Consider the following 22,510-nt stretch of genomic DNA (forward strand, 5'->3'; position numbering starts at 1 on the left):
AACAGTTCCCCCGTCTAGCGCTGGGATTATTGTGGCCAGAGTGACCATTTTGAACCTGTGGTTGCATACGAACCTGTTGAGTTTTCGAAAATCTAAGATTGGTCTCCATCCCCCTCCTTTCTTCTCTGTCAGGAAATATTTGGAATATTTTCCCTCTGTACTGATGTGGTACTGGTTCTACAGCACCCAGCAGTAGGAGGTGGTTTACTTCTTGTTGCAGAAGGTGCTTGTGAGAGGGGTCGCTGAAGAGGGACAGGGAAGGGGGGAAGGTAGGGGTGATGGCTGTCAAAGGAATGGTGTAACCAGACTGTATGATCTCCAAAACCCATTCATCTGTGGTTATCACAGCTCAGGCATGGTAAAATGGGCGTAGGCGGTGACCAAAATTGTGGGATAGGGCATCTGTTGGCGTTAGAGGTGTGGGGAGGTCGTGCATACCCTCAACCAAGACTTCAAAATTGTGGCTTAGATGTAGATGGACGGGTGGACAAGGCCTGGTTCTGTGGAACTCATAGTCTCCGAGCCCGTTGTTTGGGTCTGTTCTGAGTGAAGTATTGTGGTTGTTGACTGGCATGGTGTAAAGCGAGGGCGTTTGTCAGGCGGTGGGTGTATGCCTAGTGTGCGCAGCATCGCTCGGGAGGCCTTCATGGTATGGAGGACGTCATCTGTTTGAGACAATAGTTTATCCCTATTGAATGGGAGGCCCTCCACTTTTAGTTGTAGTTCTTTTGGAATTCCCGAAGCCTGCAACCATTATGTTCTTCTCATAACCACAGCTGTTGCGGTTGTTCGGGCAGCTGTCTCCGCTACATTCATTGAGGCTTGCAGTGCTGTGCTGACCCTCATTAATAATGGCGTTGAGTTGAGGACGTTTATGCTCAGGGAGGTCCTCCACAAGCTCTTGTATTTTACTATAGTTATAGTAGTCGTAATTTGCTAGTAGAGCAGAATAGTTGGCAACTCTAAGCAGAAGGGTGGCTGATGAGTAAACTTTCCGCCCAAAGAGGTCCAGTCTCTTGTGTTCTTTATGTTAGAGTGAGGAGCAGAAATGAGGCTGTTTACTGCGCTGATTCACAGCCTCTACTACCAGAGAGCAGGCTTGAGGGTGTGAAAACAAAAATTCCATGCCGTTGGCTGGAACAAAGTATTTGCTGTCAGCCCATTTGTTGGTGGGTGGTGCCGATGCCAGTGTTTGCCATATTACCTCCGCAGGCTCCATTATAGCCTCATCCATGGGGAGGGCAATCTTGGTCAATAATGCCAGTTGTAAGATTTTTAAACAACTTATGTTGTTTCTCCTGCACCTCATGTAAGGCAATTTCTTGGTTGTTTGCGACTCTTTTGAAGAGTTCTTGGAACTGTTTCAGGTCACCTGGTGCTATAGGGGGAGATGGCGTCACCACTTCATCTGGTGCAAAAGTGAGTGGGGGGCAGGTGGTGAATCATCCAGGTCTGCTTGTGATAGTATCTCTTCCTATTCTATATCTGTCTCAGGGGGGCCAGAGGTTTCTCTGTGTGTTAATGATGGGTGTACTCTGGAACCTCTTGTTGCTGGGGAAGGGGGACCAGATTAGGGGTTCTGATATGTGGGCCAAGGACCCCATTGTGGCCATTGCATGGGGTAAGGTGGTAATGGGTAAGGCCAGTGCTGTGCATACCAGGGCTGTGAATGCTCGGAGGGATGAGGCTTAGGCTTCACAGTGTTCCATGTAGGTCTCATCTGTGATGGGGATGAACGTTGAGAGGAGAAGCAGTTGTGCTGCACGTCTCCTTCCTCACCACTATGCATGGAGAGTGGTGCAGGAGATGAAGGATGGTACCATGCTATGCAGCTCGGGGAGTGTTCGGTGCCGAGCAGTAGTGACTGTGGTGCTGAAGAAACTGCTATGTCCTCAGTATGCAGGAGTTGCGCTGGTCCTGCCTTGGGGTTGCGGTTGACCTTTGGAGCGCTGACGGGTGCCAGGTTTGGTATGTTAGCTGGCATCAAGTCCTGGGTCGGTGCCGGTGGTGGCAGCATTGATTGCGCTGCTGCTGCCTGTGCCATGCTCTGCACCAGGGTAGTCAGTGCCGTGGAGGAGACTTGATGTGTCAACACCGGTGCCGTGCGTTGGGGCTCAGCAGGGGTCCACTGAGGGATGGTGCCGGAGGAGCCCAGTGCCTCATAAGTGCTCACTCTGGATGAGTGGAGCACTGAGGGTAAAGACCTCGCTGGGGAAGCTCTCTTTTTCTGAGACCCTTGCTGGAGAGGTAGAGGTTCACTTCCTGACAGTTTTGGCAGTCTGAGCCTTATCAGAGCTCAGGGATCTCGGTTTATGAGACTCTTCAGAGGGCCTCTCTTGTGGAGGTTGGAGGGATTTCTCCAGCAGAAGCATTTTCAAGCGGCGATCCCTGTCACATCTTGCCCTTGTTGTTAAATTGGTGCAATGTAAGCATTTCTGGGAGATATGAGTTTCTCCCAGACAGCGAATGCAGGATGTATGGCCATCAGAGACCGGCATCGGTTCATGGCAGGAGTCACACTTTTTAAATCCTGTTGAGCCTGGCATGACTGCTGTTAAGCCTCTCCCACCTCTTAAGAGATAAGAGTGGGAGTTAACTGTAATGGTAAACTGTAGAAACTTTTCCCAAATGGGGAGTTAAGCAGAGAAAAAGTCGTCTTCTTTCTTCTTCTTCTTCTTTTTTTTTTTTTTGGAAGAAAAACCTCTAAGAGGAACTAAAGAAACTATGATAAGAAGTTCCTATGTAACTAATAATTTTTTTTCCTTTCAGAAAGTATCAAAGAGAGCAGGGCCACGGAGCTCTGCCTGCAGCTGAGGACGATTGAGAAGGAACTGACGGGACGGTCGGGGTGCACACACTACAGGAGGTGCCAATGGCTGCACAAGACAACTCCTGTGCACGCCCTTCCCCCAACCAAGTACTGCTGCGAGAAATCTCCAATCTCCGGCGCAGGGACGCAACAACACCTAGAGTGGAGCACCCACAGGGACACTTCTCGAAGAAGAACACAGCTTACTTCCCCACTTGCTATCAGAATCTCTCAGTAGCTCCCAGTTCCTCTGGGACAGGATTTTCCTGTTCCTCTCCACAAGCATCCTGCTTCCCAGTCAGCAGTCCTTATCCCTGTGCATAGATGAAGTTGCTTGGTCTGACATTTCCACTCCAACAGTGGTGGACAGAGACAAGAGGGCCACACCAGCTGGGCTGTCCAACCCTCTCTAAAGACAGTATGAAGGAGCTCAAGATAGTCCCAACACTCTGATGTTCATCACAGTGGAGGAGAAATCAACTTATTGAAGGAGTTTTTTTCTGATGGAGTCCATCTTCAGAAGCAGAGAAAAGACAGAAGAAGCTGGGGTGCTGGAGGCAGGAAAGAGTGGTGAATCTAGAAAAATAGGCACTAGAAGTCCCTGCTGCAATTGCCTCAGCTATTATCAGTCCTGAGGAAAGAGCATGAAGCTATTTACTGAAGAAACCTCTTGATCACCAAACATGGTGATCAATATCAGGTCTAAAGAAGAGAGAGCAGGAAAACAATCCCTTAGTATACTGTAATACAGAGAGAACAGGGCTTTGGTGAAAGTGAAACAAATTTCTACTTACCCTTGAAATAATCTAATAAATGCTTGCAACAGAATATTAATAACTCCACTAAGTTCTGTTTTGACTGGCAAAATGAATGAAAAGATGCATCAGTTTGCACATAGCAGCACAATGATTTACCTGGATGTACTGAGTAGCTTATTTCTTGCCCGAGAATAAACTGTACTGACAATCCGACGTAGTTGTCCCTGCATCCATTGAAAATCATCAGGGATATCGGGAAACCAGTCTACTAACCTGCAGTCATCAAAAAATAAAGTGTTTCAGTAAACCTGAATATATGTTGAAAGTTCCATAAAAGGTTTGGAATGCAAACTTTCACACATACGCACACACACGCTGCTAATGTGGAGGTTACTTACTGTAACTAGAGACTCTAAGAGATGTGTGGTCCCTATCTGTATTCCACCTGTGTGCCATGTGCCTGAGTCTGGAAATTCTTCAAAGCAGTGTCCATTGACCCGCACATGCATAGTAGCTCTCCTAGTGCTCCTAGCCAAAGATATTAAGAGGCAGTGGGGGTCAACACCTTTCCACTTCCTTTTCTAACCACAAATCCAACAGGATCTGAAGCAGAGGGGATGAAGGAATGCAGATAGGGACCCCTCATCTTGAAGAAGCCTCGAGTTATAGTAAGTATCTGTGATGGCCTCTATGTATATTCCACACGTGGGTGATTGGAAAGCAGTGTTCAGCATGGAGGTGGGTGCGAGGAAACTGGTAGCAAAGATGCATGTAATACTCCCGATCCTACCGCTGCATCTGCAGGCAAAGCACGAACTAGGGCATTATGCGTTGTGAACATGTGGATCAAACCCCAGGTGCCTGCTCTGCAGATGTCCTGCAGTGGAACATATGATAGGGATGCCATGGAGGCAGCCTGTACTTGCGTGGAGTGAGGTGTGACACCTCTAGGGGGAGGAATGTTGGCTACCTTGAAGCATCCTAAAATATATCCCGAGACCTATTTCAAAATCTTCTGGGAGGATATGGCTTGCCCATGCGACTTCTTTGGTATGGTGATAAAGAGTGTCGGTGATTTCCTAAATGGTTTGGTTCTTTGCAGGTAAAATGCCAGGGCAGGCCAGACATCAAGGAGTCTCTTGTCTTCAGAGGAAGCGTGGGATTTCAGGAACAATACAGGTAACTATCATTTCATAGATGTGGAACTCGGAAACAATCTCAGGGAAAAACTTGGGGTATAATCAAAGAGAAACCTTTTCTTTGTGAAACACTATATAAGGAGAGTCAACCATGATGGCTCTGAGCTCCCTGACCCTCCTAGCTGAGATAATAGCTACTAAGGGTACCACTTTCCTGGACAAGTGGGCCATGGTACAAGTTGCCATGGATTCAAAAGGCAGACTATAGAGTCTGGACAGGACAAGGTTAAGCTCCCATTGAGGGCTAGGTTTAAGCACTGCTGGGAAGGTCCTGATCAGGCCTTTCATGAATTGTACTGTAGTGAGTAAAGAAGAATATCCTTCCACCAGAGGAAGAAAGGCACTAATCGCAGTTAGGTGTACTCATAGCAAACAAATAGAGAGATCTGAAGTCTGCAGGGACAGGAGAATGAAAACTACTGCTCCATACTACCTTTTTTCATTTGTGGACCCCTAAAAATTTTTGAATGGAGATGCAGACCCCTCTGGAAATTCAACCTGTGGTCCGCAGACCCCTAATGTAGAAGTCTTAGATTGAATTCTGTTCAGTCAGTTTTCATTCGTTGGAGCCGGCTCCTTAGGTACCATTCACGATATGATCTGGACCAGCTCAGGAAAAAACATGTTTCTTATGGACGATCCTAAATGGTGATCTGTCCTTGTCATAACAGTGCCCTTTATTCACAGGGAGCCCTGAAAGAGGAGTTCTTGGGCTTACATGTTGAAGGCTCTGCTGCAAGGCATGTACTTTGAGGGGCATGGGTAGGCAGCGGAGGCTGATGTACAGAGGGATCTCCCTGCCCCGGGTCACAAAGCAGTCTCATAGCCTTCTCCATCTGGTACTTCCATAGGCAAAACTCCTGGGCTTCTTGAGTTCTGAGTGGGAAGGAGTGACAGGTGCTACACTTTGCAGAGACACATGCCTCACCTAGACAGTACAGTCAGCATTGATGTTCATCACTGATAGAGAAGGATCGAGGGCAGGGGATGCATTTCTTGATATGGTCCCGGTGCTGGGAAGGGGTTCCCCAACCAGGGAAACAAACTACACTATACTATAAACTTTTTAACTACTAACTATTAATCTAAGAATATAACTATTTACAAATATTTTCTTTATAGGTAATGTAACGACATGAGGGAGGACACAATTCTGGCTCAGGCTATGCAGCAGGAAGAAGGACGTGGGGAAGCGTCTACTCGCACTGCCTCCTGTAACCTGAGCCAGGAGCACTAGGAGAGCTACTGTGCATGTGCGGGCCAATGGAGACTGCTTTGAAGAATTTCCAGACTCAGGCACATGGCGTGCATGCGTACCCATGTGTGGCATACATATAGGGACCATTACTCAAAGAAGAGCTTTTAGCTGTATATTTCCTTCCTAATCCCTTCCAGTATTTTCTGTAGAGAGTTATTGTGATGAGATTCTGCTGTTTATGCACTGGGATGCCCTCCATCCTAGTACAGAGTTTAGGACCTCAGGAAAACTTCATTTCTTTGTCTTATGTCAGAGGTACACAAGCTACGGGTTGTAGAACGTGTTTTGACTCCGCGGGCAGAATTCTACCCCAATAAATAAGTTTGTATGAGATGTAAGGGCTTGCCCACACAGTATGCACCAATCAGGGTGTAAATTCTAATGCGCACCAGTGTGTTGCACAATAACTGTCAGTGAGGACCCTGCTGGTACACACTGAAAGCTCCCTAGTGAGCACTGACATAATACTTTTTGAAACAGGACTATGCCCACTTGCACTCGAAAACTTTTAGTGCATGACATGCTAGTGTGCCCACTAGAATTTACACCCCAGCTGGCATGCACCATGTAAACAAACCCTTAGTGCAACTCCGACTGCATTACTATAAAGATTTTTGATGTGGTTTTTAAGTGATTACAACATAAGTGACAATGTATAAAGGTTAATTATCACCAGAGAACAAAGCAGTGTAAATGAAATTGTTATATTTTGCTATGGGTAGCACATTAAAAGGGAATCTGTCTGAAGGCATTGTACCTGCTATAGCTGATTACTATAACTGAAAAAAGTTAGCAAATGAACAAAACAAACAAAGAAACCTGACCCTTTCTGACCTATTTTGTGTATAATCAGTTTCTCCCTTGTTGAAGAGACACTTAAGGGCAAAATAAATCCTTAATTTTTCAAACAGTCTAAATATAGAACTCTCTTTTTTTAGATGTTGCTTAGATATTAGAATTATTTTTAATCAGTCAATTAAAAGATACTTCATACATTAAAAAGACTAAATACATATGGAATTCTAGAAATCTCCCCTTTTCTCCATTTTTCTATCCATCTTTCCGTTAGCAAGCTTTTATTAAAGGCTGTTAGTTGTGCACAGAAAACATCTGTAAGATGAAGCAATATGGGGACGGGAACATAAGCTACAATTTACATACATGCTAGAGACAGTTCTAGAACTCAAAGTCGAGTCTTCAGTGCATTTCAGAACACTTAATAGACTGCTAGCTTGTTAATCATGACTATACAAATAATTAATGAAAAAGAATAAAAGAAGTCTTAATGAGCCAGAAGTATGGGTTCTATAGTAGTTCTTAAATAGAACCGCACCTTAAAGCAACAGAATAGGCAGACTCCACTGGCAGTGTATACGGCAGTATCAGATAAGACATCACTCGCATTGGTAAGAGTTTAGAGAGCTGTGCATAAAACCCACTCTTCTCTTTACAAGCTTCTTGTAATGCTGGAAAATAAGGATTTTTTAAAACAGCCTTTAGAATACATTTTTGTTTTTAAATTTACTGTTCAAACAAGTTATTCTAGGTGTGGTGATGTCTTTTAGTATTCTATAAGGGTGATTAATATTGAAGCACAATTGACAAGCAACATTAACTAAATGAACTCTTAGTTTGTGGCAAGCTAGGGTGTAAATCTACCCCGCGCTTGCATGCTGCGCAATAAGTGTCTATATAGACCTTGCTGACACACACTAAAAGTTTTCTAATGTGCTTTGATCAACTCCTGTTTTAGGGAACTTATAGTGCATGGCAACACATTTAGCGGGTGGCACACTAATGCGGAATGCATTTACACCCTAGCTTACTGTGAACTAACATGTTCATTTAGACAAGCCCTATGTCACAAAATATTAGTGCTAAAACAAGCTTTTTCTATTTAAAATGCATCACACTACAGAGGAAAGTTATAATAGTACTTAGCCCTTCTATTTGCTTTTAAGCTACAGACCTCAGACTACATTACAAAGATGGGTAAATGTCAGCATACCTATTTTACTGACTATTAAAATCAAGCACATTTGGTGTGGGAACATGGACAAGTCACCTAACGTCCAGAATAGAGCTGGCAATAGCACCCAGGTTTTCCCAAATTCCAGTTTTGTGTTCTGTCTATCAAACAACTCTGCTTTCACAATTTTCGTGTTTCTTTATGTAATTTACTTGTTTTCCTAAATCACAAGTCACATATTTCAGGCTTTAAATTGCTGGTCATGGTCTATAGGCACCTAGCTAACCTAAGGTAAATTTAGAGAAATTAACCCAGAAATGTTTAGCGTACATACCTGTTAAGTTTTGTTCTCTGAAACATAAGGGTTTTATTTAGTCATTAGAAAAGTAATTTAGGTCATTAGTTTTGATGATGACTTCAAGTTCTTACTTATCCAATTTTAGTTAATGAATTATAATTAAAATATTAGTGATTAAAGATTTAATTTGTAAGGTATTTGAAATACTTCTCACATAGGATTGTTCAAATCATGTTACCGTGGTTATTATTAGAGCTGTCGATTAATCGCAGTTAACTCGTGATTAACTCAAAATAATTAATCACAATTTTAAAAAATTAATTGTGATTAATCGCAGTTTTAATCGCACTGTTAAGCGACAGAATACCAACTGAAATTTATTAAATTTTCAAATATATTGATTTCAATTACAACACAAAATTCAAACTGTACAGTGCTCACTTTATATTATTTTTTATTACTAATATTTTCACTCTAAAAATGATAAAAGAAATAGTATTTTTCAATTCACCTCATGCAAGTGGTGTAGCGCAATCTTTTTATCATGAAAGGGCAAATGTAGATTTTTTTTGTTACATAACTGCACTCTAAAACAAAACAATTTAAAATTTTAGAGCCTACAAGTCCACTCAGTCCTACTTCTTGTTCAGCCAATCGCTCAGACAAACAAGTTTGTTTGCATTTACAAGAGATAATGCAGCCTGCTTATTATTTACAATGTCACCTGGAAATAGGGTGACCAGATAGCAAATGTGAAAAATCGGGACGGGGGTAGGCAGTAATAGGCACCTATATAAGAAAAAGGCTTGAATACTGGGACTGTCCCTATAAAATCTGGACATCTGGTCATCCTACCTGGAAAGTGAAAACAGGCATCTTCGCATTGTACTTTTGTAGCTGGCACTGCAAGATATTTATGTGCCAGATATGCTAAACATTCGTATGCCTCTTCATGCTTCGGCCACCATTCCAGAGGACATACTTTCATGTTGATGACGTCGTTAAAATACAAAAAGTGTTAATTAAATTTGTGACTGAACTCTTTGGGGGAGAACTGTATGTCTTCTGCTCTGTTTTAACTGCATTCTGCCATATATTTCATGTGTCAGCAGTCTTGGATGATGACCCAGCACATGTTGTTTGTTTTAAGAACACTTTCACTGCAGATTTGACAAAACGCAAAAAAGGTACCAATGTGAGATTTCTAAAGATAGCTACAGCACTTGATCCAAGGTTTAAGAATCTGACGTGCCTTCCAAAATCTGAGAGGGATGAGATGTGGAGCATGCTTTCAGAAGTCTTAAAAGAGCAACACTCCGATGCAGAAACTACAGAATCCGAACCACCAAAAAAGAAAATCAACTTTTTGTTGGTGGCATCTGACTCATATAATGAAAATGAACATGTGTCAGTCCGCACTCCTTTGGATGGTTATTGAGCAGAACCTGTCATCAGCATGGATGCACGTCCTCTGGAATGGTCGCTGAAGTATGAAGGGAACATCTGACTCTTTAGAGCATTTGGTACGTAAATATCTTGTGATGCTGGCTACAACAGTGCCACGTGAACACCTGTTCTCACTTTCAGGTGACATTGTAAACAAGAAGTGGGCAACATTATCTCCTGCAAATATAAACAAACTTATTTGTCTGAGCGACTGGCTGAACAAGAAGTAGGACTGATTGGACTTGTCGGCTCTGAAGTTTTACATTTTTAATTTTTTTGTACATAATTCTACATTTGTAAGTTCAACTTTCATGATAAAGAGATTGCACTAAATGAATTGAAAAATACTATTTCTTTTGTTTTTACAGTGCAAATATTTGTTATCAAATAAATATAAAGTGAGCACTGTACTACACTTTATATTCTGTGTTGTAATTGAAATCAATATATTTGAAAATGTAGAAAACATCAAAAATATTTAAATAAATGGTATTCATTATTGTTTAATCATGCGATTAATTTTTTTAATCATTTGACAGCCCTAGTTATTATAAATATATTCACAAAACTAATCTGTTTATGGCACTACACCTCAGTTATGCTCTAGTAAACTACAGTTAAGTGACTTATAAAACTAGCTTCCATCTTGCCAGTTTCTGAAATCAAATACAGCTTTATTTTTCTTATGTGATCATACCTTATAATTGTATTTAAAGAACTGCTCTGGGTTACTTTAATCAATTAAAAACTACGGTAGATCTTACATTGTTATCTTATGCAAGATAGTTTTGTATGGTCTCTTATCAGAAGATATTGTCAAGATGAGAACTAGTTAAAGTCATTTATAAAAACATTACTGGCATTCAAATTTATTGGAAGATATTCCCAAGCCTATACCTTTACGAAGTCTAGGAGGTAGATGCTCAAAAATTCTTTCATCCAATGGCCATGTGTTTAGCTTTAGCTGGTTACTAAGCATTTTTGTCTTCAATATCTCCTCTGTGCCCTTCCTCTCTGGAATAGTTTTCTTGTTTGTAAAGTCAGTGTCCTCTATGAGTTCCTGAGGGTTTTTCTTTAAGGACAAGTCGACATAAACTGAATCATTAAGAATATCTGGGAAAATAAGAAAGTAAGAACTTACATTTATGACAGCTGTCATCCAAAAGATCCCAGAATCCTTTAGAACAGGTGTTCTGAACCTTTTTCTTTCTGAGCCCCACACCCAACATGCTATAAAACTCCATGGCCCACCTGTGCCACAAAAAATGTTTTTTTGCATATCCAGTAGATTAAAAGCCAGGGCCAGTGTTAGGGAATAGCATGCAGGGCAATTGCCTGAGGCCCCGCGCCACGGGGAGCTCCGCGAAGCTAAGTTGGTTTCATCCCCATGCGGCAGGGTGCAGGCTTCAACTTCAGCCCGGGCAGTGGGGCTCAGGCTTTGGCTTTCTTGCCTAGGGCCAAGTGACTAACTCTCTGGTTTATTTTGGCAGCCCCCCTGAAACCTGTTCATGGCCCCCCAGGGGGCCTCAGACCCCTGGTTGATAACCACTGCTTTACAAAACAGGCAACACTTCATCTACCAGAGGTGAAATGCAGGACTTTAAAAGAAAATTGTAAGCATGGGCCTGATCTTGAAAATCCTTGCTCACATGAGACCCTTAGACACTTTGCAGGATCAGATATCATTTTAGGATAGGAAATGAACAAAAAATGAAAGCTGTCAACTGAATCTACACAGGGAATATATATAGTCAATCACTGATGTCATAACCTGGCAAAGGCATGGGACCACTTTAGGCGGGTAGCAATTCTGCAAAAAAGGGCCTTATTTTTGGAGTTTAATGTACCCATGCAACACACACCCACATCATAAATCATTTGCAAGTTTATTTTATATCCATTTAAATGGAGGCATGATGTGGAGCTGTCAAATATAAGCCTGCAGGTAAGGTGAAACAACAGTACCCAAAATGAGAAAATGCCATTTTTTGCATTCCAGAAACACTGCAACATGACTATGACTATAGTTTTTACTGTTTCAGTTAAGTTCAACTCCTTAATGCAGCGTTCACTGGTCAAACCTGCCAAACAATGTATTAAAAGGAATTTATTGGTTTTGCCTGGGCAAGTTCCCCCACCCCCCCCGGGAATGATGGAGCAGTTTAGCATGTGCAAAAATGGCAAATACAACATTGCGGGATATCCGAACATGAAATGGTTTTACATCGCATATTCTTAACTGTCAAAGTATGACAAGTGATAACTCTTTTCTATATTTAAGTAAAATTTGCTAACCAGATCAGTCTCTCACTGAAAGTTGTGCAGCAGTAGAAAATCAATTGTCTGACCACTGTTTGTACTGTATAGTGCACCGGTGGGCAAACTTTTTGGCCTGAGAGCCACACTGGGTTTCCAAAATTATATGGAGGGTTGGTTAGGGGAGGCTCCTCCTCCCCAAACAGCCAGGCATGGCCCAATCCGCGCCCCCTATCCGACCCCCCCTGCTTCTCGTCCCCGAAGGCCCCTCCGGGACCCCTGCCCCATCCAACCACCCCTTCTTGCTGACTGCCCCCAGGCCCCCCCGCCATGCCATCCAACCCCCCCCCCTCCTTCCTGACTGCCTCCCCCCGGGACCCCTGCCCCATCCAACCACCCCTTACCCTCTCCCCTGACTGCCCCCGAAGCCCCCACCCCTGACTGACTCCCCCCCCCATCCACCCCCACGTTCCCTGTCCCCTGACTGCCCCCAGAACCCCTGCTCCTGACTGCCTCCCGCCACCCCATCCAACCCCTCCTCTCCTTCCTGACTGCCCCCCCGGGACTCCTGCCCCCATTCAACCCCCGTGTTCCCCATCCCGACCCCTATCCACACCCCCAGCCCCTGACCACCCACCCGAACTCTCTTGCCCTCTATCCAACCCTCCCTGCCCCTTACCGCACTGCCTGGAGCACCTGTGGCTGGCGGCATGGCTGCACCAGGACAGGCAGCCGTGCTCCCTGGCTGGAGCCAGCCGCGCACCGTGCAGCACAGAGCTCTGGGTCAGTCCGAGGCTCTGTAGCTGTGCAGTGAGCTTAGGCTGCGGGGGAGGGGGAACAGCAGGGCAGGGGCCAGGAGCTCAGGGGCCGGGCAGAATGGTCCCGTGGGCCGGACGTGGCCCGCAGGCCATAGTTTGCCCATCTCTGGCATAGTTGCTAGATTATAAATGTATGTGAATTCCTAATGCAATGTTTCTCTACACAATGTAGCAGTAGTCTGCCTAGTAGAAGGTTTTAATATATAATTGCCTATGCGCATGCAATATTACTCTTTGAAATATTCTAGAAATTAGCTTTTTAATTCTATGACACTTATGCACAGGTCAGTGTTTTTGTTAGAGGTGGCAATACAGTTTCATATTATGTCTATTCAAAAGCTACGAGAGAAAGAAGTGGGCTAACAAGAAGCAGTGAAGACAAAGTCTGCAAACAAGTCCTTGCCTCTGCAATGAATAGGAATGAAGACCATGTTACAACTCTCACCAACCATGTCATCAACAATATGACAAACCCATCTGACCCTAAATCTCATCAACAGGTGATCATCAACGTATTTACTGGATTGCATGTAATAGCAGTTGTGCAAGAGTCTCTACCAAAAATAGCAGATCTTGGTGAAGAACAAATGGAGAGATTTGTAAGAGGTGCACTTGATTCTAATGGGACACGTAGCTTCCTCAGTCCAGTCAAGAAATCTGGCATCAAACCATTTGTTGACATGGCCAAGAAGACCAAATTTAAGTCTGGCAAGGTAGGAACAATCACAGCAGCTATCAATACAGAAACTGTTTTCTACAGAGCCCTCTCTTTAGCAAGATGCAGAGATGATATTTCAATGACAAAGGTTAGGTCACCCAATAGGACCTGTGCCTCTGTCCCTCTCCCATGCTGATGGAACAATGAGAAAGACAGACGAAGCTGAACTAGGGCATCAGCTTGAAGCTCAAGCTGAAAGAATCCATCAGTTAAGAGCATGCAAAAAAGAAATCACAGTATAAGTCAGGTCCACATCATACCTCATTTTAAGGGAGACATAATAAGCTTTCAAATGATGTGCATGTGTGTAGAGGGGGGTATATTAAGTCAACCAAATCAGTGGTGACTGCTGCACACCTGTTTCCGTCTACGCTCGCAAAATGTGCCATAAGTTTTTTAAATGACTCAGCACTTTGATTTTACATCTCATCTGAGAGTCAATGCCACTGTACTCTATTGTGGGACATGAGCTCCCAAAGGACCCAGTGCCACTTTGGGACACAAGCTCCCAAAGGACCTAGTGCTACTTATTGTATCTACAACACTTTCAAGGTGTATCCCAAGTATTGACTGAGCCCAACTGTTTATCCTGAGAAACTGTGCCCAACATAAGGTGGTACAGATGCATATTTTCCATATCTTACTGCCAAAACGTCTAGCAAAGTTCTTTCTGAAAATAGTGCTAGCTATTGAGTGCAAAATTAAGTATCCAAAAATGTTCTTTGAGTTCTCAATTTCTAAAAGAGCAGCAAAAGTAAGCCACTGTTTACGCAGTATTTCTATTTGCATACAAGAGCTGCAAAACTTAATTAGGTGACAATATAATGCATATTGCACTTACAGGTACTGCTGGAAAACCAAAAGCAACAGTATATAATGTAGATATGTGAAAATTCTCGGCTGAAGTGAAACTAAAAATATAGAGAAGTGTTTATTAAAAGGTATCCAATTTTGATAACATTCGGTAATTTCAACTATAGGCAGATTTTCAGGAGGAAGATTATGATTGAGGAATGATTTTTTTGGAGGGTATGGGGGATTTTGTTACTGTAATAATTCACGGGAAGGCTTCTGGTTTCCATATATACTTACTGTTATTTTGATCAATTGTTAATGGTATCAGACATTGTTAACCAACCTTGTTTGTTTGTTTGTTTCTTAAAGATCTAATTAACTTCAACACAAGTTCACAGGCAGAAAATTCTTCATGGAATTTGAACTGTTACATACAGCAAAGCAGTTACAGTAAGGGAATGAATGTATTTGGCTAAGCCTATACTACACAGCTATATTGATGCCAATTGCCATAGTGCAATGCATCCATACAAGGCATCCTATTTCACATTTTTTCTATTTTTGCATGTGTGCGGAAGCATTCTGGGAATACACTGGGAGGGCCAACTGCACAAATACAGTTGCTGTACTAGCACTTGATATATATGTCAACAGTGCACCAACAGAGACTGACAAGCCGGTAGATGATGTGGTGGTGATTTGCAACTGCTCAGAGCAAGCGTACGCCAAGTGCTAGCATGACTGACTATGCACTGTTGGAACCTACTGCGTTTGTGGATGCATGGTATGTTACAGGGAAGCAACAGTGTCCAAACAGTGGTTGGCACATCTGTTTTTCTAGTGCAGAGAAGGCCTTACATAAGGAAGGGGACAATCACTTGCCACTACAGATGACAGTTGTAAGAGCAACAATGTCAATTTAAAATATCAGACATAGTACAGAAGTGATGCTGTCAAAACGCATCACAGACCAGAAGCAATTCATTCACCACTTATCTTGGAACTCTCCTACCAGAATCTAGAGATTTTCCATCTTTTTTATGAACACAAAATGTCATATTTTGAACATGTTGCTTGTATCAACATATCTTAACACTCAACCTCTACATTTAGAAATACATTAATTATACAACTTCAGAGGCTTCTTGACTATGTTAGGATACCAGTGCCACTGAAAATCTTAAATTTTCTAATCTCATTTTCAAGTATCTTATTTCTGTTCAACCATAACCCCCAATATTTTATCTAGCACCCAAAAAAACTTTTCCAGGTTACATTTCTAAGATACAGACAAATATTTAAGTCCCAACAAATAGATTTAAGAATGCTACAGTCAATAAGCTTTCTTATTCCATGAACAGGACTAGAGGCTCTATTTCTCTGACTTTGCAGACAGATCTGAAGTTCAGTGGGAAGTTACAAGACAATCAGGCTCTTGATTATGAAAGCCTCCCAATTTCATGTTCTCATATTCCTCAAAAGTACACCCATTCCTTTACTCCACTTCTACAATATTTGTGTCTTTGAACAGTCATTTACATCTGTGCAAAGTGGGTATAACAGTCTATCACTCTTAACTGGTGTCATTTTATACCCCACTCCCCTTTGCACAGGAATGAAAGACAGTAGAGAATCAGACTGTAGGAAATCAGACTTAAGGTAGGACCTCACACAACAGCATGAGGACAGCAATTTCACTAACTTAATAAAATTGCTCAAGTAAATTACTATTAAAAGATTATTGCCTACTGAATGGCTGAACTAAACTTCTTGTTAACTTTTCATGATGACCTTCACTTTGTCTCAAAGGAGCTTTGTTTTAACCTGCCAAAAAAAATAATAAATAAGTAGAGAGTCACATTAAGTATTGATAATGACAAACAAATTTAACATACCATTTTCTTTCAAAAATCTAAGTGCATCTGAATATCCTTGTTCACAGATTTCTCCTAGTACCTGCAAACACAGGGTACAGCAAGTCAGTCAGCCATCAGAAGAAAGATTCAAAGTGAAAACCACCAGTTTACAGAGCGAATGGCTGCTGTATTCACTTAAAACTAGTCAAATGAGGAAGACAATTCCCATGACCTTAAGATTGTCAAACAATAATAAAAGTTTTGAAGTGATGAATTCAAATCTCCTGTGACGATACCTAGATGAAGACATCTTTCAACTTGCAAACATATGCCATTGATCAAGATATTGCTAAACTTATAACAGTGCTTTTCCACTTGTACCAGAGCATCAAACAAACATATTAAGCTTGTAAAAAAACTTCTTTCCTTACTGTCTCCCTAAGTAGCTTTTTTGATCAGACACACAGATCACCCCTCTCAACTCCCTCCCCTTGCCACTTCTGAAAACTAAAAAGAGAGCCAACTCTGCAATTCTCCCAGGGAGGCTGAATTTCATGATTAATCCCAAACTTGGGTCTCCCAGATAACCGGTGTTACCAGCTGAACCACCAGGCCACCTAGTATTGCACATTTTCGAAGTCCTAGACAAACAAACAAAAAAAGAAACAGAATGTTTAAAGCCTATGTAAGCAGAAAAGTTTAAGAACAAAATATAGATAAACTCATCACCTACAAGAGTGTTTGTTCGCAACTAGCAAGAAAAAAATTGATTTTAAAGCATCCCAAGTTATCAGGTATTCGATTATTAAAACACCATCTTTTTTTCTCTAGTACCTCCCATCCCCAGACACCTTCAGCAGTCCCCATTCAGAAAGAGGACAAGTTCTGTGGTGGTCAATAACCACTTTTGAGCTGTTCTGGCTGCATCATGCATGCAGATTTTTGAAGATCTTTAGCTTTAATAGTACCAGTTTCAAAGCCTGTGCTGGTTGGTGGCTGGGTATGAACAGGCTATAACCTTGCACACTCTACGTTAGATTTGTACACTAATGCTTATACAGAGTAACTTGCAGTGCTAGAAATGTAAACACAGGAACCCAAGAGCAAAATATTTTATTTTCATCTTGAAAAGCAAAACTAATATAAAAAAATTAAGTATTCATGGAAGTGAAGAAAGAAAAGAAGCAACACCAGAAGCCATCAGAAAAGCTTATTTGGCTAGATGTTAAAACTAAGATCCTTACCACTAACTGCTTCCTCAACAATTTTGGCCTTTAATTGCAAAACATTCTATTATGAACCATGTAAGAGGATATGTATTACCTTGGGTTCTGGTGGAAAGAGTGCTTGTGTTAGACGGTAAAAGTTCCCTAAGCTGAACTGAATGCTGGTATTAGTAACATTCATTTCATGGAAGTTTGCAGAGTTCCCCTTTGGGCAGATATCGCACTCCCCAGAGAAAGGAGAAATCGTGATGGTATTCTTAGATTCATACTGAGGTAAGTTGTCACTGATTCCACCATCAACATAACGCTGAAAGGAATAATAAAAAAAGGGAGCTTTTAATGCCAGACAAACTATTTCTACAAAACCAAACTCCCTGTATTAGTTAAATAGCATCTAAGATTTTAAAATAGAACTTAAAATCAGTAGTTTGTCTCTGCATATGCACAGAGGCTAATTTTTTTGATTTTCTATAAAAATGTGTTTCCTTATTGCAGTTTTAAAGCCAACATACTTCCTAATTCTCTGACAAACTAGAATACTGTTAATAAATATGCTTGAAGTATAGTAATAGAGAAGAAATTGCTTCATGCACAGAGCAGGCAAGGTTGGAGCTTCCTCCGCTTCACCAGAATGGGACACAATCCCAGAATCACCCACAGCGCTCTCCCACAAAAGAAAAACACAAGATGAAATCAACTCTTTAAATGAAATTCTAAGTATTGGAAGCTAAAGTTGAGTTCCTTGGCAATAAAGTAACCGATTTCCTAACTATAAAAGATGTTAGACTTTCAGAAAAAACTATTTCAGGCTATTATTATAAAAAAGCTCCACAAACAACTAGAAAGGAAAAAATTGCAAGTAAACCTTAACACTCTAGAAACCTTTAAAAAATGATACTATCTTAAGAGCTAGTCATTTTAAAAATGTGAGTTTAAGAAGTGGTTTCAGGTTCTACACCTGATCCCACCAAGTCCAACTGCCAATTTTGGTATTTTGACAAATATTTTGGTATTTTGTCTTGCACCTCTAACTTAGCCATGTTCCACATATGTAATGTTTTCTAATCTTAGAGCTTAATATTACTGACAAAGGATGAAACATATTCAAGCTAACATTGCTGTAAAAACCTTAAACTTCATATTTCTTCAGGTACAATTTTAGAAAACATAACTAATGTTGTAGAATAGTTCTGCAATATTAAAAAATGTTCTCAGAATTTTTGTTTAAGAGATACTGTTTATTGGTTTGGAATGTCAGGTGTACGTGATGCTGCTAAATTCTTCTGAGCCAGACTACAAAGACCACCCAGCTCCAAGGTTAAACTATTCAAGGCAAATGGCTACAAATTTCACCAACAAGCCTTCTCAAAAGACTCCTATGCACGAACTCTTAAAATAAATCGTTTTGGAATTTCTACAATATCCCATATTTGATAAGATGTTACCAGAAAAATCCAGCTTTTCAAGATGTGAAAAGTCTCTACACTTCTATCCAGAATTCTCATATCCGAAAGAGGTCTTGCTTGATTACCAATCACTGTCCCACAAGAGAGCACATTCATAAAGTTTCAAGCAGAGAGGAATTTCCGTATGGTGGTTGTGTGTTAAATGAGGCTTATAATAGCAACAGTCTTTCAGCCTCAAGCCCCTCACTGGGAAACACTTGGGGATGTGCATACGTGTTTGCAGAATTGGGGCCTTAATTATAAAATCTCTGACTCCACAAATTAGCAAGCTAAATCTCCTCTTCCTGACCAGGGCTGGCTCTAGGATTTTTGCCGCCCCAAGCAAAAATTTGCCGCCCCAAGCTCTGAGAGCACAACTGCCCAAGCAAAACATTTGGAGTCCTCAAGAAAGTTTCCACCTTGACACAGACACATTTAATTTTTCACTTCCATCTCCCTGCAAACAAGAATGCAAGAGCCTGTTATAGAATCTTTATTGGGCAGAATAGGTCAAGAGGCGGCAGTCACCTTCTTATACAGGGAGGATATTCAGAGAATCAACACTTGTATGTTTTTGTAGTTTGAGCTAAGCCCTTTTAGATAACATTATTGTCCAACCAACGAGAACTGAATAGCCAGATTAGCCTGGATCCACCTAAACCTTGGCTCCAGTCCAACGTCCTATTTCATAACACTCTGCTCCAGCTTAAAGAGGTAAGGATATAGAAAAGATTTAGAAACATGCATAAGGCATCTTTTGAGTCAACTTGAACACTGCTGCTCTTTGATGTTACTTAAATACGAAGGGGAGACTATGTTTTAATGGTTGTTATCTTTCAGCAAGTCCCAAGGAACAGTGTTTGTAAGGCAACATATTTCAAGGCCATTCTTAAAAGTGAGAGATATCCCAATAAAGGCTATCTGAACAAAATGCTGCAATGAACCATTATTTGAAATGCCTTCATTTTTCCTTCAAACACTTCACCCTCTTCCTTCTTCCCCGTTTTTACTAAAAAAAGGCTGATGAAAGCAAAACAACTAAGCTGATGCAACATTATGGTTTACCACAAAAAAGATTAAGGTAGTAAGATTAACTTTTTCCCCACAATGCACATGCATGTCTGACTTGTTTGTGTTAAATTATAATGTTGCAATAACTTGTTTGGCTTTTAACTTCCCTCTTTTTTAGTAAAAAAGAGGGGAGTGGAGGGGCAGCAGAGAATAAGTGTGGCATGTGTGTGCAAGAAAACTTGAGCCATTCCAAGCGATGGCTCCTTGCAATGATTTGATGTAGACCAGGGGTTGGCAACCTTTCAGAAATGGTGTGCCAAGTCTTCATTTATTCACTCTAATTTAATGTTTCGGTGCCAGTAATACATTTTAACGTTTTTAGAAGGTCTCTCTATAATATATAACTAAACTATTGTTGTATGTAAAGTAAATAAGGTTTTTTAAATGTTTAAGAAGCTTCATTTAAAATTAAATTAAAATGCAGATCTTATCAGTTTCGTGTGATCCTTGCCCTTGCTTTTCCTTGCTAAGTTTTCCAATGTCTGGCACATAATTTGGATAGTTTAAGCTGCACAGAGGCTTCTGAGTGATCAACTGTTAACTGGCTCCAAGAGGGACAGAGGACAGATTTCATGTGTGAAAATACCTGCTCACACAGGTATGTGAATCCAAATGCTGAAAGCATTGCAAACACAATTTTCTTCGAACAGTTAAATTTCACTGGCAGGGACATCCAGCAGGTCAGAACAGAGGCCCCATGATCTCTCTCGGTAGCTTTAAGTGCACTCTACGGATCTCCAAACTTGATCAAACTTTGATCAAAGTTTGGAGATCCGTAGAGTGCACTTAAAGCTAATTCTGAGCTTTTTAACTGAATGAGCTGCATTTCGAAATCTTCAACACACATCCACTGAAATACAGACAAATCCAAGTCGCTTTTGTTGAACTTTTCAAGTTGAATTAGAAAAGAAAGCATTGGGCCAAATCGCTGGAAATCTTGAAATCTGTCACAAAATTCTGATTCCAGTTCTTGCACCTACATTCCAATCTCATCGACACTGACAGTGCAATGTGTCGATGGCTCTTTTATGTGTTGGAAGTAGCAGAAAGCCGAAGTTCGAATATCCCGAGAAAAAACAGCTAGTTTTACAACAAATGACTTCCAGGTTTCATAAAGATCCAGAACCATTTGCCCTGCACCCTGGAGACAGAGGTTGAGTTCATCTACGTGAGCAGTGATGTCAGTTAGAAACATGAGCTTACACAGCCATTTGTCATCGTCCAGTTTGGGGTAGTTTTGTCCTTTTTCTGACAAAAAGGCCTTGATTCCATCAAAAGAGTTTACGAAGCGCACCAAAACCTTGCCACAACTTAGCCACCAAATGTTACTGTGAAGTGAAATGAACGGACATCTAACTTTGCTTTCTTAGGAGCTGACATTTTGTCAAATGTATCCTACAACTTACAGTGGGGGAAAAAAATCATGACAGATGGCATGCACAACGTCAAACGCAATGTGCTGTTCCACGTGACATGATAGTGATGTAAGCAGCAAATCAAGACTTAAAAATATTCCAGTACAGTGGCGCTGGAACAATTTTTAAGGTGGGGGTGCTGAGCTGCGCCCTCTTTTGCCCCTGTCTGCACCCCTCACTGCCCCAGGCTGGGGCCAATGGGCCACAGCTGAGGGCAGCTTCAGAGCCCCGGGCCGGTGGCCGGGACCCCAGGATGGCATCAGAGTGCCCGGGACCGGTGGCTGGGACCCGGGGCTAGCAGCAGGCTGAGCGGGGCCAGCGGACGGGACCCCGGGTGGCAGGGGGCCGGCGGTAGGACCCTAGACTGGCAGCAGAGCTGCCAGGACCGGTGGCTGGGACCCGGGCAGTGTGAGGGCCACTCAAAATCATCTCACGTGCTGCCTTTGGCACGCATGCCATAGGTTGCTGACCCCTGGTGTAGACAGTCGTTAATGGGAGATTTCAAAATTCTAAGGATGGCTTTGAAATATGTTGCTTTAAGAAAGAGGCCTTTTAACCATTACTCCTTGGGATGTGCTGAAAGAAGAGAACAATTAATACTTCACCTTTAAAACAATCTCCCCATACTGAAGTTAGTTTGAGTTTTCAATTTAAGTTATATCCTGTTTAAAAATGCAACTTTAAATGTGCATTAAATAGCTTATTTGCATTCATGTTACTGTGTATTAAGTGGCTCTGTTGTGAAACATATAGAAGTGCAATATGGTCTGTTACTAGGATACTTATTTCCTGACAAGTGTTTAAGAGACCAGCCCTGCACCCTTACTCACATGGATGGTCTCACTGGCTGTGTCTACACTAAACATTTTTCTTAAGCTTTCCTACAATTGCTAAGTGCTCATTTAAATAAACCAGCCTTTTAGTAAGTGTGTCACCTAACTCTGCTTAGATGGAAATTTAAGGGGAAAAAACTGCTGTAAACTAGGCCATTATCTTCCCTTTCGTATCTTCTTACATATGTAATGTTACTTTACTATATGCAAAAGTTAAAGCCAGATATAGCTTCAGTACCATGAACCTGAGTAAAGTACTCATTTTTAGTAAAGTAACCAAAAATATGTTCATATATTATCTTTCAAAATTTCCTACATGGTTATCAAACTAAAATTTAGC

General features: G+C 41.6%; 1 protein-coding gene across 3 annotated transcripts in view; it reads right to left on the reverse strand.

Annotated features, from left to right (window-relative positions):
- Window positions 1–22,510, reverse strand: part of LOC141975958 (patatin-like phospholipase domain-containing protein 2) — a 42,017-nt gene that overhangs the window by 7,491 nt on the left and 12,016 nt on the right. For 2 of the 3 annotated variants that reach the window (XM_074936683.1, XM_074936698.1), the window contains exons 4-8: window positions 17,504–17,713; window positions 16,220–16,280; window positions 10,635–10,850; window positions 7,358–7,490; window positions 3,724–3,840 (exon numbers count right to left, since the gene is read on the reverse strand). In XM_074936683.1, the coding sequence (XP_074792784.1) occupies window positions 3,724–3,840; window positions 7,358–7,490; window positions 10,635–10,850; window positions 16,220–16,280; window positions 17,504–17,713 (737 nt within the window). The remainder of the gene's footprint in view (window positions 1–3,723; window positions 3,841–7,357; window positions 7,491–10,634; window positions 10,851–16,219; window positions 16,281–17,503; window positions 17,714–22,510) is intronic. The other variant, XM_074936690.1, reaches the window with a different exon arrangement.

The sequence above is a fragment of the Natator depressus genome, chromosome 1 (genome assembly GCF_965152275.1).
Source record: "Natator depressus isolate rNatDep1 chromosome 1, rNatDep2.hap1, whole genome shotgun sequence".
In the NCBI taxonomy this organism is placed as follows: Eukaryota; Metazoa; Chordata; order Testudines; family Cheloniidae; genus Natator; species Natator depressus.